The sequence below is a fragment of the Orcinus orca genome, chromosome 12 (genome assembly GCF_937001465.1).
Source record: "Orcinus orca chromosome 12, mOrcOrc1.1, whole genome shotgun sequence".
Lineage (NCBI taxonomy): Eukaryota > Metazoa > Chordata > Mammalia > Artiodactyla > Delphinidae > Orcinus > Orcinus orca.
The window spans coordinates 20,643,252-20,662,000 of record NC_064570.1 but is presented as its reverse complement, the minus strand read 5'-3'; the positions used below and the strand labels follow the sequence as shown (position 1 = coordinate 20,662,000).

Here is an 18,749-nt window from a genome sequence, read left to right as displayed (position 1 = left end):
AATGGAAAATGATGCATTTTTTTAGACAAGCAAACCCATCCAATTCTGACCTTTCTTATGCCTCAGTTTTAGTGTCAGGAAAACCTGAGATAATTCAGGTAAAGTGCCAGAATGTTACTTCATTTAAACAAATATTTATTGAGTATACATGCCAGGCACTATTCTAGGTCCTGAAAACAGTAGTAAATAAAACAGATCAAAACAAAACAAAACCTGCACTCATGAAGCTTAATTATAATGAATGTGTAGCACATAGGAGTGTTATGTATCAATATTATCCCTGTTGCAAAGCATTATCCCAACACAAGCTCTGTGGTCCTAAATTGTTTCTATAAGTTTTACTGTAATAAAACTATAAATATTCTATAGATTTTATAGTAATAATAGGTAGGACATAAATACACAATTCAAGATAACATTGGAAAGACACCAGAAATTGGGAAGGGGAAATAGAAATTTGAGGAAAGGTCTGCTGATAGAACTTTGAATGCATTACTATCCTCTTTTGCCCAAGAAAAGACATGAAAGCGCGCCAGCACCTACCTGAAATCTTAAGCAGGTGTGCTTATAGCTTATTTGTTTAAACTACTTTCAAACGTTTGAGGAATGGCTTGAGAAAGAATAAGCATTAGTTTCCACCTTCCAAGATAAGGTATGCAAACACCAAAGAGATTCTGAATATATTTTATTAGTCCAAATTCCTCTACTGTCAACAGAGTCTAGGGGGGTTTTGTTAACTGGATGTTTGAACGCAGTTCGTTAAAAATAAAATAAAGACCTGATTAAGCCTGGTGCAGCCTAAAATAGCAAGGCCCTAGGATCTTCCGTTGCTAAGGCAACCAGCTCCGCGCCGGCCCAAAGGAGAGGGAACCTGAAACCTCAGTGACCCGGGAGGGTGCCCACCTTCCTTCTGTGTACACAGTTTACTTGTGTGTTGGTTTTTTTGTTTACGGCTGGGAATAGGCAGGGAATACAACTGTCGATGGGGATGCTAGATTCGTGGCTTCTGTTCTCGGTAGAGGGCGCTATATATAAAAGCAGTTCGCCCACAAACACCAACACCCCGTTTCTCGCCTCGTCGCAGCACAAACGCCCGCAACTCTCTTCCGCAGCTGATTTAATTTTGGCCAGAAAAGCCCCGCCCCCCCGGGGATGAGAACAGCCCCACCTGCCAATAGCTTCTCGCGATCCTTGAGACGGCGTGAGCTTTGCGTAACTTCCGGTCGTGACCCTTCAGCCTTTCGGCGATTGGTCCGTATCCACGGCCTGCTGCGTGACTTCCCGGCCGGTTCCTGGGGCGGCACGTGTGGAGCGGCGTGAAGACGCGGCTACGAGCTGGTCCTCAGTGGCGTTCGGGAGCTACCGTGTCACCTTCCGTCCGACTACGAGAGAGCCGTCGCCCCTCTTTGGGGTGAGCGCCGCGCGGCTACAAGCATGGTGAGCAAGCCTCGCTTTCTCGGGGGTGGGGCGCTCTGGTTTGGCAGAGACCGGGTTCCTCTGGCGCCAGTGGCTACTGCGGCCTGGAACTGGGAGGGCTGGTCCGAAGGTGAAGACAGGCGGCTTGTGGCCCAGTGCCCCGGTTTGGGTTACCCTCACTACCGCGGGCATAGTTTGCAGTTTAGAGTGGGTCTCCCGCGGCCAAGCCTTCCTGGGGAGTAGAGAGAAGAGAATGGCCTACTCTTTACCATCCCACCATCCCGAGAGGCCTAAAAACCTGTGACATGGGAAACAGATGCGCCACCCAGTGCTTCATGGGGTCGAGCAGAGAGGGAGTTGCTAGTCTCTCCAGACATTGGAATGGCAGGTGTCTGCCCCATCTGTTTGCTCTGGGGTGAAGGAGGGTCTAAGGTTGGGCCCGAAGCAAGGCGGCTTACTCAACTGGAATGATGCTTTCTCAGTTCAGAAAATTAAGGTTGTGTAGTAAAATAAAAACGCAGAAGGATGATGAGTCTTATTAAACTTAAGCGGTTGTGTCATGGTTTTAATAGTTGATACAGGAACTGTCTTCCTCAGATTTTCCTGTGGCAGGCTCCTGTCATTCTGGTTCAGACTGTCAGGGATCTTCTCTGAGCACTCATTCTAAAGTAACTCTTGAGTTATTTGCACATCGCTGTGTTTTGTTTTTATTGTCTTTACCTGAAATCATGTTTTTGATGATTTGCTTGCGGAGAACAGGAACTTTGACTTACCTATTGCTGTATTCCAGTGCCTACAACAAAGTCTGGCACATAGTAGGTGCCAACAAACGTTTGTTGAAGGAAGGTAGTATACATTGTATTGAACATAGTTGATGTTTCTTGCCTTGGAAGTGCAGGTTTTAAAAATTTGTTGATCATAACATAACTTATTGAAGATGCCTATGTGGACTATGATATTATTCACTGTTTCGTTGTTGTTGTTCTGATTTACTTTATTATTCTGATTCTGTTTCTTTGAAGCCTCACAGGAAGAAAAAGCCCTTTATAGAGAAGAAGAAAGCTGTGTCTTTTCATCTGGTCCACCGGAGCCAACGAGATCCTTTAGCAGCAGATGAGACTGCACCCCAGAGGGTTCTGTTGCCTACACAGAAAGTGGGTCCTGTTCTATAGCTAATAAGTTTGTAGGTAGATTGTTGATAGTTTTTAATAAATTATGTGAGCCAACTGCTATTTTCAGATAACTGTGATCTTCTGGAAAACAAAATCTCTGATTTAATTTTCAGTAAATAATATTCTTTTTTTTTTTGGCTACGTTGGGTCTTCATTGATGCACGCAGGCTTTCTCTAGTTGCGGCCAGTGGGGGCTACTCCTCGTTGGGCTTCTCATTGTGGTGGCCTCTTTTGTTGCAGAGCACGGGCTCTAGGCACGCGGGCCTCAGTAGTTATGGCGCACGGGCTTAGTTGCTCCACAGCATGTGGGATCTTCCCTGGACCAGGGCTCGAAGCCGTGTCCCCTGCGTTGGCAGGTGGATTCCCAACCACCGCGCCACCAGAGAAACCCAATATGTTCATTTTTATATTGTGCCTCTTTATTTTGTTGGATAATTTATCTTTATTGGAGATGTTTAAATGAGCAGTCTTGTAGAGTAGTGGAAAATATTTACTAAACCATCAGCAACAAGGCTGCATGGTGTTATTTAGGGCACAACAGTATGCTTAGTCTCTGCTTTCCATAAGATCTTGGCGTTTCGTAACCACAGACTGCCTTTTGCCTCCTGGTCATCTCATGAAATATAAAACTCATGAATTAGCTTTAGAAAATACCAGGGAGCCTTTAAGAAGTTGATTTGGTAATTATCAGTCAGAGTATACTTGTTAAGTGTGGGTAATGTGAAAGGAAGTGTTGGGGAACACTGGCATATGTAGCTTTTTAGTAAAGCCAGTGGGTATTGTGCATTGAGAAGTTTCTTTGCATATAAATACAAGAAATTGTAGTTACCTTTCAGTGCCCCCTAGTCTTCTAATTCTCCACATACATGATAAAACAAAGTGTGTGTGTGTGTGTGTGTGTGTGTGTGTGTGTGTGTGTGTGTGTGTGTGTGTGTTTCTTGGCTTAAATTGTTGCCCAGAAATGTCTAGTGGAAGGAGGAATTTTTTTATTCCATTTTAATTTTATGTGGCATTTTGTGTTTCCCGAGTTTGTCAAGAATTCTTTGTCTCATTCCTATCAGCCAAAATGTTCATGGGCCATTTGTCCCCTGTTCTGAAAGCTGTGCTCATTGGAAGGTTCCTGAGCCTTATCCTTGGAACAGGTACTAATTCCGTTTTGTTTATTATCGTAGATAAAAGATGAAGAAAGGCGAGCAGAACAGAGGAAGTATGGAGTGTTCTTTGATGATGATTATGACTACCTGCAGCACCTGAAGGAACCATCTGGGCCCTCAGAGCTCATTCCCACAAATACCTTTGGTGTACCTTACAGGGAAGATGAGAAAGAAGAACCTTTAGCAACTTCAGTAAGACTTTTTAGCAATTCAAATGTGAGAGAGAGTGTGTGAGGAGCCATGAGTGAAGAACCACCATTTTTTAAATCACGATAACTGTTTGGGGCAAGAAACGGTGTCAGTCTGAAGAGCACAAAGATAAGCCATGCCTTCGCTTAAAATTGTATATGTGTATGCACATACATACCATCAGGAGGGAGCAGGTCCCCTGTTCTCGGGTTGTTGAAAGTAACGGTTTTTGACAAGGTTGGAACTTTTGATTAATGATTATGGTCATGCTAGGTAGCACTTTTCAGTAGAAGAAAAAGCTGCTGATGTTCTGTATGTTAACAGCTTAACTGTTTCAGCATCGTAAACTGCTCTAAGATAGACTTAACTTTTGTGGAACTTTTGCAGAATGTTCAGATCTTTAACGCTTGTAGAAGCTGCAGGCTAACCGTAAGAGAATGGAGGCAATAGATTGTAACGAAGTTTCTGTTGCTCTTCTCAACAAAAATGCAGTCAACTTTAATACTTTATCTTTTAAGTACATATGAGAGAACATGTTTATATGAAATTAGTGCTCCTAATTTAAGTTCTGTTTTCTTCTCCCTGCTTATGTTAAGGATGCCCATGTTGCATGCCTTTGTTATCTCATTTTTAATTTAGTATTAGTATAGAGTAAATTTCCCTGTGAAACTTTTATATCACTTGGCACTTAAAAAAAAAGAAGATACTAATGTACTGTGTTTATTGACAAAAAGAAGAGATACAGAGGGCACCAGTTTCCCCTGCTTCTCATTCTCCAGTCCTATCATGGTCTAGACATTCTTTTCCTTGGGGAAGATGTGATCATAACCCCTCCAGTCCATACTTGTTGCTTAAAGAGAGTCAGAAGGGTTAGGTTTCAGGGTATCATACCAAAAAAGAGGTAATAACTGCACCTGTTCATTCACTCACTAGGTCATAGCTCTCTTGTGAGGCCTCACACCCCACTGCCACATCTTTAACAGAAGCTACTTCTCTATACCTTCTTCCCCAAGGCTGTTGTATCAGTAATAGGATATATATCTTATTGACTCATTTCCTTCTACCACCAACTGAGGGAGGGGAGGTGGTCCAGTAGTGACTTAACATCTTTATCTTATGTAGTAAGAAAAGTTTTAATAAAGTCCTAACATTCTTCTGGCTGAATTGTGTTGGCCAGTAAAAGATTAGTTTTTAATTCTTAATTCATTTTGGGTAAAAGTAACCACTATCGAATTGGCTTTTCTAACAGAGTAAGACTCTTTCTTTTTCTTTTTGCCATGCCGCGTGCAGCATGGCATATGGGATCTTAGTTCCCCGACCAGGGATCGAACCCATGCCCCCTGCAGTGGAAGTGCAGAGTCCTAACCATTGGATCACCAGGGAATTCCCCAGAATAAGACTCTTTACTGGACACATCAGTGATGTTTATAAGGACGAGTGAATTATGTTTGAAAACAAGTGCCATTGGTTTTCTGTAGCATGATGCAAAAATATGGGTAAGTCCCATGTGTTTCTTCAACTTTAAAGTAATTTGTAAGAAACCACCAAAATTGAGTAAACCAGCAATATTGAATATGCCCTAAAAACAAAAGCAGTGCAGAAAGACAGTGGAGAAATTAGTAATGCTTGATTAGCCCCTAATTTTCACTTGAAGGAAAGCAGGTGCTGCCACAGTGGAAGGCAGTTGGGCCAACCTCCTGTAGTTCGGAACCACTGCAATCACTAAAACAAATTACAGTTCCCTTTTTTAAAAAATGTAATCACTATCTACACTTTAATTATGTATATGATTCTTTGACTGTTTTTCATGATTTGAAAAATATTTCCAAAGGTAATTCATTAAGCGCAAGCTGATCCTCCCTTTTTTTTTAAACCCTGGTTTCCAAGGATAGATAATCACAAAGAGCATCTTAAATATATTTTACCACAATTTTAAAAAAATTAATATGCACCAAAAATCATTAAATTATGCACTTTAAGTGGCTGGATTGTGTAGTATGTGAACTATATCTCAGTAAAGCTTTTTTTAAATAGGATTCTACAGCAGAAAGCCAGATCTTTCTTTGTCCATGTTTATGCCACCGAAAAACTCTGGAAGCCATAACAGCTTACTAGGTACACACTGATGCTCCTCAGAGGCTTCCATTTCAGCAGGCTCTGTCTGTGAGCCAGTGAGAATGTGTGCCTCAGCTTCCTGCCTGCTGCTAGACTGAGGACGGTATGGTGGGCAGGTCCACAGACAGAGAACACCTGGTGGTGACGCTCACATTATTAACTAAGTGGTTGTAGGGATGAAACGAAAGCATAAGGACCGGTCAGAAAGTATGTGCCAGTACATGTTGAAGTAGATTGGATGGTTTGCAGAATGAGGGGAGTTCACATGAAGGAAGGTTCCAGAACAGTAATCAAGAAGGGCTTCATGGTGAAGGAGGGAACTGAGCTGGTCCCTAAAAGGGTGGCTTTGGGAATTCCCTGGCGGTCCAGTGGTTAAGACTAGGGCTTTCACTGCCATGGACCCAAGTTTGATCCCGGGTGGGGGAACTAAGATCCCACAAGCTGTTTGGTGCAGCCAAAAGAAAAAAAGAAAAAAAATGGGTGGGTTCTAAAGAGAGAAGAAGGACCGTTCCAGTCAGAAAGAAGGGACATGAGGTAGTATTGTGGGCCATCATGTCCAGCACATGTGTGCTCCGTAAGTTACTTTGAATTATTCCATGATGTGAGGAACTAGACTTGATTTACATGGAGGTTGCATTATTGAGTAACAGGATACATAGAGTAGACCTTGAGTTTATAGTGCCTTGAAAATCAGGAGTGAAAAAACCTGTTAGAAGTTCGGGACGGTCATATTATAAAATTTTAAGGAGTCTTAACCTGGCAGTAATATGAAGATTGGACTAGATGTAGACTAAGCAGCAGCTGTGGTCATCTGTGTCCTGGTTAACCATGAGTAAGATGGTGCCCAGAAGACAGGTGTGAAGTAACTGTATACAAGAGAGTTCAAAGGGATGAGTGGTTAGAAATGATTTACGACCGCCCTAGGATTTAAGCAGCCAGTTTGGAGAAAAGCTGTGCCAGTACTAGAGATTAGGACGTTATCTCTGGTTTAAACAGGAAAAGATTAATTTTGTTTTGAAATTTGAGGAGAGTGGAGTTACGAGACCTGGATTTGAATCTCAAAACCCCACTTAACTAGTCTCAGGCAGGCATGCCACTTAACCTTTCTTAGCTTGTGTTTCACTGAAGCATGCTGATAATTCACGGGGTTGTAAGGATTAAGCGGGATAAAATACTGGAGAAAGCTTTGTGAAGTATGGCAGGGAGGTTGCTTTTGAGATAATGATGGAATATACATGTTTAAAATATGTAACTGGAGCACAAGTGAGAGACAATGCAGAATGTAGTTGTATTAGTAGTATTGCTGTAACAAATTACCACAAATTACCACTGGGTGGCTTAAAACAACAGAAATTTATTCTGTCACAGTTCTGGAGGCCGGAAGTCTGAAAGTAAGCTTTCAACAGGGTTATTTCTTCTCGGGGCCTCACAGGCAGAATCTGTTCATGCCTGTCTCCTAGCTTCTGGTGGTTACCAGCAGTCCTTAGTTTTCCGTGGCTTGTAGGTGCAGCGCTCTAGTCTGCCTCCATGCGTTCACATGCGTTCTCCCTGTGTGTCTTCACATGCGTTCTCCCCGTGTGTCTTGTCTTCACATGGCTTCGTTATGAGGACACACCGGTCAGTGGATTAGGCCCCCCCATCGCCCAGTGTACCTCATCTTAACTGGTTACATCTGTAAGGAATCTGTTTCCAAATGACGTCATGTTCTGAACTGGGTGGACATGAATTTTGGGGGGCATTTCAACTCTTCGTAGTTCAAAAGTATTTCTAAATAAACCTAACCATTGTGTAACTTCTTTTTCAAGACCACTGGAATTAAATTGCCTTCCTCAGTGTTTGCATCAGAGTTTGAAGAAGATGTTGGATTGTTAAATAAAGCAGCTCCTGTTTCAGGTGTGTATAATTTCTTTAACTTTTCAAGTGGATAGAGCTGTGTTTTACAAAAAGAAACGTATAGTAATGATATAGGGTTTTTCTGTCCCTGGTAAAGAGCTTAAAGAATTGAGATGTGTTTGAATTCAGATTAGAGATCAGTAAATTAGGAAGGGATGACTGTGATCTTCATCCTTTTCTTTTATTGCCATCAAATTCTTAGTCTTTAAAGTTCCTATTTGGAGAGGAAAGTGGGAAAATTATTTTAGGTGATTTAGTAGGGGAATTTTAGCCTAGCCTAACCTCTTACAAAGGAAACAATGATATTCAATAAGCCTTACATTCATATAGTGCAATCTTGAAAATACTTAATCTGTTAGCTTTCAGAGTTTCTCCCAAGTGTGTATTTTATAGAAGTCCATTTTACTGTCTGTTCCAGATACACCAAAAATTATAATGTTTGTTTTTTTGCAGTACCAATACTGTATTTTAGAACAAACACGGAAGTTCACAGAAGTGGTGTTTGATATTTCCTGCTAAATTACCTTAGTTATTGACTAACATTTGCCATGTGGCATTCATTCCTTAATTCATTCTACAGATTTCTGAATTGCCACTATGACCATGTTTGGGTTAAATCAGAATAAAAGCATAATCCCTGACCTCAAGGAATTTACCATCAGTTGGGAAAGATAGACAGTAAATGGGAAATTACGATTATAGTGCAAATGAATAAATAGTGGTGAGGCACCAAACCCAGCCTGGGGAAGTTGGGCATGGTGTACTAGAGGACATGAGGCAAGGTTGATTTCTCAGGTAGGACTTAGGCGGGTGAATGAAGGAGAGTGGGGTGGGGAGGAGAGGATATTCCAGACAGAGGAAACTATGTGCAAAAACAAGAGAACACAGATACAGGAACCTGCACACCTTTTAGCATGCCTGGAATGAAGGGTAAAGATTAATATGAAATGAGGCTGTAGAGTCAGACAGTGGCCATTTTGTGAAGGGTGTTGGAAGCCATGTCAGTTTACAGGTTTGAACTTGAAAGTTTTTCTAGGACTCTGTAGTATTTTTATTAATACATATAGAAGCAAACAGCTGAAGAAACAGGTTGGGATTTTTAAAAATCTCATAGTCTGAAAAGACAAAGTTTCACAGGCTACAAATACTAAATTTATTTCTTCTAACAGGTGAATTTAAAGCCCAGTTTTCCTGTGGGTAAAAGCTTTGGATTTTGCTAAATAGACACAGCTTAACGTTGTAGATCTATAATGAAAGTTTTTACTAGTGGGTATTGAAACCAGAGGGATTTTTTTCTTTTTTAAATTTTCTTGGAGTTCTCTATCTCTGTGTCTATTCCTGAACTGAACTTTTTAAAGTTTTTAATCATTGTTTTATCCTCAATACATAGGCAGAATCTGGCATGTAATAGCCACTCAGATTATGTTAAGTGAAGGAATCATGCTTTCTTGGAAATTATTGCTCAATTTTTGTTTTCCTTCTAGGACCTCGGCTGGATTTTGATCCTGACATTGTCGCGGCTCTTGATGATGATTTTGATTTTGATAATCCGGATAATCTACTTGAAGATGATTTTATTCTTCGGGCCAATAAGCCAACAGAAAAGGAAGAGGGAATGGAGATACAGTATGTGTGGTTTGTTTTGAAGCAGGAATGACCTGACTGTTGCTTCTTCTGTAGGATAGTAACCATTAGGTGTTATAGCTGGAAGAGGCCTTTGAGGGCATTTAATCTGAGACTTCTGATTTTAGAGCAGAAAATGTGAGACTTGAGGTCTTTACAAACCATCGATAGATGGGCCTAAGTCCAAGTTGCTTGATTGCTAGTTCATTACTTTTCCAGCCAAACCAGACGGGTCAAGCAGCACAGCTGTTCCTGCCTAAACAAGAATCCTGCCTCTGAAATACCCTCAAATTTTACTTGTGCAAAGTCATTTGGTTCTGTTGTTTTTCAAGTTGTTTTGACATTTAATTTATGGCTCTGACTTTAGGAAATCTGAGGCTGAAGATGACAGTGAGTGGGAAGATGTGGATGATGAGAAGGAAGGAGGTAGTGATGATGATAAATATGACCCTGCAGGCTCATCAGATGAGGATATGTCTTACCCTGGAAAACCTCTTGGGGCTGTAGAAAATAACTTGTTCTGGGAAGAAGAAACGAAAAGTCGCTTTACTGAGTATTCTTTGACGTCTTCGGTCATGAGGAGAAATGAACAGCTGACCCTACATGATGAGAGATTTGAGAAGGTAAACTCTCCAAATAAGGGGCCTTTTAATACTAGTTCCTAGTACATTTTATGACATTGGAACCCAAAGCTAGAACTTTCAGCGTTAGAAACAGACTATGTCTTTTATTAAAAGAGTGCATAAAACCACCCCAGTTTTAATTCCGGAAAGAATGTGTATAAGTCAAAAGGTGACTGATCAAACCTCCTGACTTCCTCTTAGAATCTGATACTTCGATTCTGAACCTCTCTGATCCCAATCCCTAAGATTATGCTGTCTTCCTCAAGCATTGGCCTGAGCATAAACAAAATTCCATTGCTTTCCTTTTTTTTTTTTTTTTTTTTTGAGTGATTTTCTTACTGTTAATATCCCAGGGCCTAAAGTGGTATCTGGCATATGGCAGGGATTCAGACTGTTAAGTAAATGATGAGTAAATTCCTTCAAGGTGAATCTAAGGTAAAGGCTCTGACTTTGCTGCCTTTTCTCTAAGTACTCATTTCCCTCTTCTCTCCAAGCAACAGGCAAACTATTAGTAATAACCTCACTCTTCAGGAGTTGTATCACCCCCTGCTTATTCTTTTACAAAGCCCAGCGGAGTTAACAGCATTGGAATAATGCAGTAAGCATCATCTGAACCAGAATGAGATTCGTATGTAAACAGGAGGCTCTTTAGTTGCATGGTCTTTTAGCTTGCATAATCAGTGAATTTGAAAACATCTGTGAAATACTACGAGGTAAAGATTTCTGCCTAGCATTTTGTTCACCAAGCTGAACAGAATAACTGCCTTTCATTTTCATTTTTAAAATTGAAGTATAGTTGATGTACAATATTATGTAAGTCAGAGGTGTACAATATAGGGATTCACAATTTTTGAAGGTTATATTCCATTTATAGTTATTATAAACTATTGGCTATATTCCCTGTGCTTGCACAATATATCCTTATTTTATACCTAATAGTTTGTACCTCTTAATCCCCTGCCCCTATATTGCCCCTCCTCCCTTCCCTCTCCACTGGTAACCACTAGTTCGTTCTCTATATCTTTGAGTCTGTTTCTTTTTATTTACGTTCGCTAGTTATATTTTCTAGATTCCACCTATAAGTGATATCATACTGTATCTGTCTTTCCCTGTCTAACTTATTTCACTTAGTATAATACCCTCCCAAGTCCATCCATGTTTTTGTAAATGGCAAAATTCCATTCTTTTTTATGGCTGAGTAGTATTCCATTGTGTGTGTGTGTGTGTGTGTGTGTGTGTGTGTACAGACACACACACCACATCTTTATCCATTCATCTGTTGATGGATACTTCATATCTCGGCAATCATAAGTAATGCGTCTATGAACACTGGGGTGCACATATCTTTTCAAGTTCGTGTTTTTGTTTCAGATATATACTCTGGTGTGGAATTGCTGGGTCATATGGTAGTTCTATTTTTAGTTTTTTGAGGAGCTTCCGTACTGTTTTCCACAGTGGCTGCACCAATTTACATTCCTACCAGCAATGTACAAGGTTCCCTTTTCTCCACATCCTCACCAACATTTGTTATTTGAATTCTTTTTGGTGATAGCCATTCTGTCAGGTGTGAGGTGATATCTCATTGTTTTGGTTTGGGTTACCCTGATGATTAGCGATGTTGAACATCTTATGCGCCTGTTGGCCATTTGCTTTTCCACTTTGGAAAAATGTCTCTTCAGGTTTTCTACCCATTTTTTAATTAGGTTGCTTGGTTTTTGTGTTTCTGATGTTGAGTTACATGAGCTGTTTATATATGTTGGATATTAATCCCTTGCTGGTCACATCATTTGCAAAAGTTTTCTCCCATTCTGTAGGTTGTCTTTTTGATTTGTCAGTGGTCATTTTCATATTAAATGGCAGCCTATATTCAGACTAGATGTCAGTCTTAGAGGGCTGAGTAGAATGTCTTCCATACCGTACTGTTATGGTGCTAAATCCCTGCTAACACTTAAATGGTAGTTGTGATCCTCCTAGGGCTTAAATATTGTACGGGAGTAAAAGTAATGTAAAAATACCATTTAAATGCTATAGTCTTAAAGAATACATTCATTTTTCATCTTATCCTTTTTCTTTATATTCAAGTTTTATGAGCAGTATGATGATGATGAAATTGGAGCTCTGGATAATGCTGAATTGGAAGGTTCCATTCAAGTAGACAGCAATCGCTTAGAGGATGTTTTGAATGACTACTATAAAGAGAAGGCGGAGAAGTACGGTGACTTTTCCTTGATTACTTCCTTTTTTTCGTTTCAAATAAAGTCTGTAATCGCACAGCTGAATCTAGAACATCACCCAGTCAAGATCCATGTTTAGAAAATTATGTTTTCCTTAACCTTTGGCTCCCATTTTGCTATTAAGAGTTCTGAAGCTGAATATAACAGTGGGTGGAAACATACTGAGAACCACTTTCTCTATAGCTTTGACCTGAGAGTCATGATGGAGTAGCTGAGGGTTAGAGTACAAGGTCATGTTCCACCTGGAGAAGGAGATGGTGCTTCTAGCCTCTTTGGCTGAAGAATTATTCTGACTTCTAAGTATATACACTCTTCATCTTCCTGAAAAAGGTGTTCTGAGAAGTAGATCAGTTTGTCTCTGCAGCCTGATTAGCATAACTTCCTATCCAAATATTTGGTAAATCATCATCCACATCAAGGTGATTTCTCTGAGAGAAACTAATGAAGTGTTTACATCTGCTAGAAAGGTCTGATGTTCCCTGATCACTATCATATGTACATCCCAGAGCAGGACAAGGGCTATATTCTTTGAGTTATTTGAATACTTTGAAGAGGCAGATGGGCTGATGCTTTTCAAGGCTTTAAAAAAGATCATGTTATATAGGAAAGATGCCATCTTGTTTAATGTGTTAAAACCTTGCAAAGACACAGATAGAATTTTCCTTCCTATCAGCAGAATGTATGTCCAAAACCTGCTGTAGAGGAGAAGCAAGCCTGAGTAGAGCCGATTTTGACAGGAAGTGACAGATGGGGCAAATGAGTTTGTGGATTTTAAAAAATGTTGTAGTTCCCTAAGCTCTTTAAGTGCAGTTTCAGTAACGTAACAGTGTAATAATGGGTGGTATTTTTTTCCCCTCCTCTATCTTCATTTTTGAAAACTCAACCAAAAGTTGTGTAAAACTGAATACTCTTGAACCCTTCGAGGATCAGGACCTGCCAGTGAATGAGCTCAGTGGGTCTGAGGAGGAAGAGATTGTTACTGTAGTTCTTGAAGAAGCCAAAGAGAAGTGGGATTGTGAATCTATTTGTAGTAAGTATCTTAGTGTCCATTTTACTGCTAGAAGTATCATAGTAATTTTAAAGTATTGGGTACATCAACTTCTTTGGAAAAGTACATATTTGTGAAAATGATTTTGAAAAATAATATTTCAGTAATTGAGTTGTAATTGAAACATTTAAAAACATAAGAGAGACTCCATTGTTATTTTGAACTATGAAAACACTAAAGTCAGGAATATAGGAGGAACTCAGTAATGTTTGGCTGAACTGAAAGTGTACTTATTGATACATGATTTTTGTGTGTGTGTGTTTTTTTAAGGTACATACTCAAATTTATATAACCATCCACAACTTATCAAGTATCAACCAAAGGTAAGTAAGTCCTAGTGTCCTGAGCTATTCGAAATATGCAGTGCAGGAAATGGAGTGTACAAATTATTTTCTCACAGTAGCCCCTTTGTGGCTTGCAACACCATTATAAAAAGCAACAAAAATGTGCCATTAGTGAGCTGTTTTTTAATAGGAGTGGAAAAAAAACACAATGCCATTTGATCTTTCTTCCAGCCCAAAGAAATCCGACTATCTTCTAAAACAGGAATACCTCTCAATGTCTTACCTAAGAAAGGACTCACAGCAAAGCAAGTTGAACAAATGCAGATGATTAATGACAGTGATCTGCCTAAGGTGTCAACCCAACCACGTTCTAAAAATGAAAGCAAAGAAGATAAAAGAGCAAGAAAGCAAGCTATAAAAGAAGAGCGCAAGGTAAAGTATTTTTTCAGATGTGAGATTTAGAAAGCTGGGGTGGGGGTGGTCACGGGAATTTTCTTCTGTAAAGTCAGTCTGCATCAGTGTGAAGATCTGAATAACAGCATATTCTTGCACAGGAACGGAGAGTGGAGAAGAAAGCTAACAAATTAGCCTTCAAACTGGAGAAAAGAAGGCAGGAAAGAGAGCTGCTGAACTTGAAGAAGAATGTTGAAGGTCTAAAACTATGACAGTGGAACATTTCAGATAAGGTGCATTCCCCATTACGGGCTCTTTGTTATGTACAATAATGAACGAGGATCGTCAAAGAGATAAAACTGTTTGCTCTGCAATTTTTACTGGCAGGTATTCAGAAGAAAACAGTACAATATTTGTGTTTATACCAGTAAGTTTTCTCTGCCAGCTGTCTTGTAAATATTGTAATATTTTTAAATTTAATATTATAGGCTTAAATTTGCTTAAATAAATGACTTCATGAACATGAAATGTTTGGATAAATTAAAGGAAAATGTCTTCATAACTTAAATGGAATTGATTTGTTCTTCATTTGTTTGTGTGGTTGTTCCAGTTGCCTTTTGCAGATGTTCTCAAATATTTCTTTGAAATCTCTCCACTCCTTTTCAGTACTTAAGTGGTTTGATTTCCTGTATGTAGAAAAGTAACCCAGTTAAGAACTCATTTGAAATGGAGTGGCAAGAAGAGCTTCCCTGAGAAGGTTCCACTGGTAGGAATCTAAGTTTCCCCTTGCTGTATGCAAAGGGTTATTTCAAAAGGATGGTAAAACAATATTGAGGTTATTGGGACTCAGTTACTGGCTGACTTGTTTTTGGAATTTAGGAAGAGTGAAGACAGGAAACAGAATAGAAGAAACAATCAAGAAAACTTCCTTGGCTTCAGTGAGTACCTGGCTCAACATCAGAAATATTGACTTCAGTTTAAACTAGAAAGCTTGTCTTTTCAACGTTATTTAATGCTTGGAACCATTCATACTTGATTAAAATACATAGTTGAAAACTTTCCCTGTTTTTTGATGAGATTTTTTAACTTCTCAACTTTTTCAAGGTTCGAGCAATGACACATCACAATTGTTAATTATTTGGTAAACTGTGACTTTCTTGGAACAGACAAGTTGTTAGTGACCCATGTTCATGTGTCCATGGCTAATATGTTGTTATCTGGACTGTTCTGAAAAAAAATCTGTGGACACTGTTGGTCTGAGTTGGGTACAGAATGGCTGAGGCAGAACCATTCTTAGCAGGTGAGCTGCATTTGATATCTAAGTTATTAGAAAGTGTCTTTGTCTATAATTTGATTATGGCTTTTCCTCAGCTGGGAGGTGTTATCTTGTTCTATACGTTATCAGTTCTAAATCTAATCACTGTAGAATTTTTAAAAGAGTTGTGAAAAACAATAGCATTAGGTACTCTACCAACACTGATAGAAAAAACTTGGCTGAAGAGCTTGTCATTACAGAAGTAGAATACTGGAGAGTGTGTATTTAAATGCCAACCTGCAGAAGCAAAGGGCCAGTTGATGGTTTATGTTAGTATCAGGAATGTACTAAATCCTAAAGAGATTGACCATTTATTTTGGTAGCCATCTCATTTGAAGGTTCTTAAAACTAGCAAGACTCTAGAATGTTACTTTGACTTGGTGCTCTTCAGATTCCATCTTCGGAGCTTTTAATTTCACCACACCTGACCCAAATGGTTTAAATTAACACATTGTATGTTTTGCAATTAAGAGAATGTGCCTATAAGCCACTAGTCTTGGTGAAGCATATTGTGATTTAGACTGATTATCCTCCAAATTTAAAGATCTTGATTTTATTCTGGAAAAAAGTTCTTACATGATATTTTGTATTATTTCATAACATTTTGGAATATTTACGATGTCAGTTTATAAACAGTGGTTGGGAACTTAACATAAGCTCCATGTTAAATGTTAGGTGACCAAAGCAATAAGGGGGTTTTGCCTTCAAGGACTGCATTGTCTGAGGAGGCAGGGTGTGTGCAGCAAAATATAACTCATGCCAAGTCACTGTGATAAGTACCACTTGAAATGAGGATCTTGGTACTTGCTGTTCCCCCTGAAGTGCTCTGGCTGTAAATAAATCATCCTTAAGGATGGTGCTCAATTGTCACCTCCCCTATAAACTTTTCCCTGACCGTGTATTTAAAAATAGCACAAACATCCCTCCTCTGCATTCCTTATGCTCCTTGCCTGCTTTATATTCTCCTTAACATCTACTGGCATCTGATTTTATCTTCTTTTTCAGTCTCATCTCACTAGAACAAACTGAGGGCAGGGTATTTTTGTTTACTACTTTATCCTCAGGGTCTAGAACAGAGCTTGGCATTTGGTAAATGGTCACTAAGAAATATAAAAATGAATGGATAGTTGGGATAGACAATTCAGAAAAGAATTGCTTAAGCTAGAGGAGAAAAGAATTGCTTAAACTTGGAACAAAAAGACGTAGCCTCAGTGTTAGCCAGAAGGAAGACCTCAGGCATCCCAGACAGTTGGCAAAATCGTGAAGAATTTGCCTGCTGTATCTTAAGGACCTATTTTGTTTAAGCACTGTCTGTGATTGGTATAAAGTCACTTTTTCAGATACTTTGGAACTTATTTTACAAGTCAAACTAAGTATCAAAAGTTCTTACTATTTGTGATTATTACCAGTGATGTATCCACATCTCCGTTGTGATGTCATCAAATCACCTCAGGTGAAGGACAGAACTTTAGCTATCTTGTAACTTTACTGTTAGATTATCAGTACTTTTATGTTGCTTCTGTGTGCTGACATTAGTATGTTTTATCCAGCTTGTTTGTTCCAGTTAAAGGTCAGAAGAAGGTAAAACTTCTAATGGCCTTATGGAGAATGTATAATAAAACAAACATACCCGCTATTCAAGTTAAGAAGTAGAACAAGTTATTCAAGTTAAGAAATAGAACACAGAAGCCACCTATAGGTGGCTTGAATAAATCCTCAATTTATTCAGTTTTTTCTTTCCTTGGGTAACTTTTATGAATTATCTGGACTTTTATATTAATCATCACCTGCATGGCATCCCTATAAACACAGTATCTTGTTTTGAGCAACTGAGAAGCACAAATCTAACTCAATGAGGGAAGTAATTGCTACTGTTTGATCAAGGCATCCTTGAGAAGATGAGCTGAATAGTTTCTGAGTCTGACTTCAGCTCTTAGAGTTTACAAGAGCCCCATGTGTGGTGATGTCAGTGAGCCAGGTGATGAGTGAGTCCTGGGAACACAAGTGACCATAGTTGAAGCATCCTGAATCTCCTGCCAAACTAGGCTTAGCAATTGTATGCTCATTTTATATTTTATGCTTCCATACTTATGACCTCTCTCTGTCTCTGAAGAGATGAGTGCAGAACTTTCCTGTGGAGTGAAATGAGTATCCTCAGCTTATCTAGACATGTGAGTATGAAGGGTGAGAAGGCACTTCGCTGGGATTTCGTCAAGCAAGCCAAGTATAGAACAGAATGAGAGCCAGATATATATAGGACATGCTATCCTCAGATTACAAAGGCAGTGAATATCTAGGTTATGACAGCCTTCAGCATGTCTGTGTCTTTAGTCCCACTCCTCCAGTCTGAACTGGTTGCTTCTCTAGTTCTGGTGCCCAGCTGTTATCCTGGGAATCCCCTTCTCTCCCTCCTCTACTGAATGGCTATTTGCTGTATCTTTTACTCACCTTGTTGTGGAGTATATCCTCCAGTAATTCTTGAGACAGAGTACATGGGATGTAAACTTTTTGAAAGCTTGCACGTCTGGAAATGTGTTCTACCCCCATATTTGATTGATAGCTTGGCTGGGTATAAAACTGTGGGTTGTAAATAATTTTCCCTCAGAAGTTTAGAGAATTTTTCCCCATTTATTTCCATTTTTACTATTTGTAAATCTGAAGCCATTCTCACTCCTTACACTTTGTATGTTACTTTTTTTTCCTCTAAGTAGGATCTCTGTCTTCAGTGTTCTGAAATTTTACAATGATATTTATTGTTCTAGACATATTTTCATTTGTGTGGGTGTCCTCTCAAATAGGAGGCTCATGTCCTTTCACTTCTGGAAATAGTTTAAAATTATTTTTATTTTCTTCCTTGCATTTTCACCTTTTGTCTTCTGAACTCCTATTTGGAGTAGGATCTCCTGGACCTCCTAATTTGCTTATGTTTCTCTCCATTTCTATGCCATTTCACTCTACTTTCTGGGAGATTTCCCTAATTCTATCTGTTGAGTTTTTAATTTCTAAGAGCTTTAATTTTCCTTTAAATTTCTCTTTTGTTTACTTTGGGCTTACATGCTAGAGATTTTCCTCAGATCTTTGGAAATTCCTGTCTGTTTGTTCATGATTAAGATTGGAGGACGAGAACACTAGGAACTCTGGATGGGTAACATTGGTTGATTTTGAGCTTTTTTTTTGTAGGGTGGTCTGGGTGAGCTGTTTGGGAATCTTCCCAATGTCGGTATCTTTAGCTCTTTCTCCATGGAATGATTATATTCCCAGGGAAGCTTCCATTCTGCCTTGAGAGTAAG

At 39.3% G+C, this 18,749-nt stretch overlaps 2 protein-coding genes across 2 annotated transcripts in view; both read left to right on the top strand.

Annotated features, from left to right (window-relative positions):
* The first annotated feature begins 1,274 nt into the window (after positions 1-1,274).
* Positions 1,275-14,712, top strand: LTV1 (LTV1 ribosome biogenesis factor). The gene is made up of 11 exons (XM_004263751.4): positions 1,275-1,437; positions 2,439-2,570; positions 3,761-3,934; positions 7,852-7,939; positions 9,424-9,565; positions 9,930-10,185; positions 12,268-12,395; positions 13,310-13,449; positions 13,738-13,790; positions 13,983-14,183; positions 14,306-14,712. The coding sequence occupies exons 1-11, from the start codon at positions 1,435-1,437 to the stop codon at positions 14,414-14,416; spliced, it is 1,428 nt and encodes a 475-aa protein (XP_004263799.1). The 5' UTR covers positions 1,275-1,434; the 3' UTR covers positions 14,417-14,712.
* A 258-nt stretch (positions 14,713-14,970) lies between these two features.
* ZC2HC1B (zinc finger C2HC-type containing 1B) overlaps positions 14,971-18,749 on the top strand; it is a gene marked incomplete at its 5' end in the record, with an annotated part of 36,331 nt that continues 32,552 nt past the window's right edge. Inside the window, 1 exon segment of the mRNA XM_049695628.1 lies at positions 14,971-15,082. Coding sequence (XP_049551585.1) covers positions 14,971-15,082 — 112 coding nt within the window.

Bases quoted from the DNA above. Each gene is read 5' to 3' on its own strand.
- LTV1 (XM_004263751.4), top strand. The intron at 3,935-7,851 runs GTAAGACTTTTT...TTCTTTTTCAAG, and splicing joins AAGAACCTTTAGCAACTTCA to ACCACTGGAATTAAATTGCC. The intron at 14,184-14,305 runs GTAAAGTATTTT...ATTCTTGCACAG, and splicing joins CTATAAAAGAAGAGCGCAAG to GAACGGAGAGTGGAGAAGAA.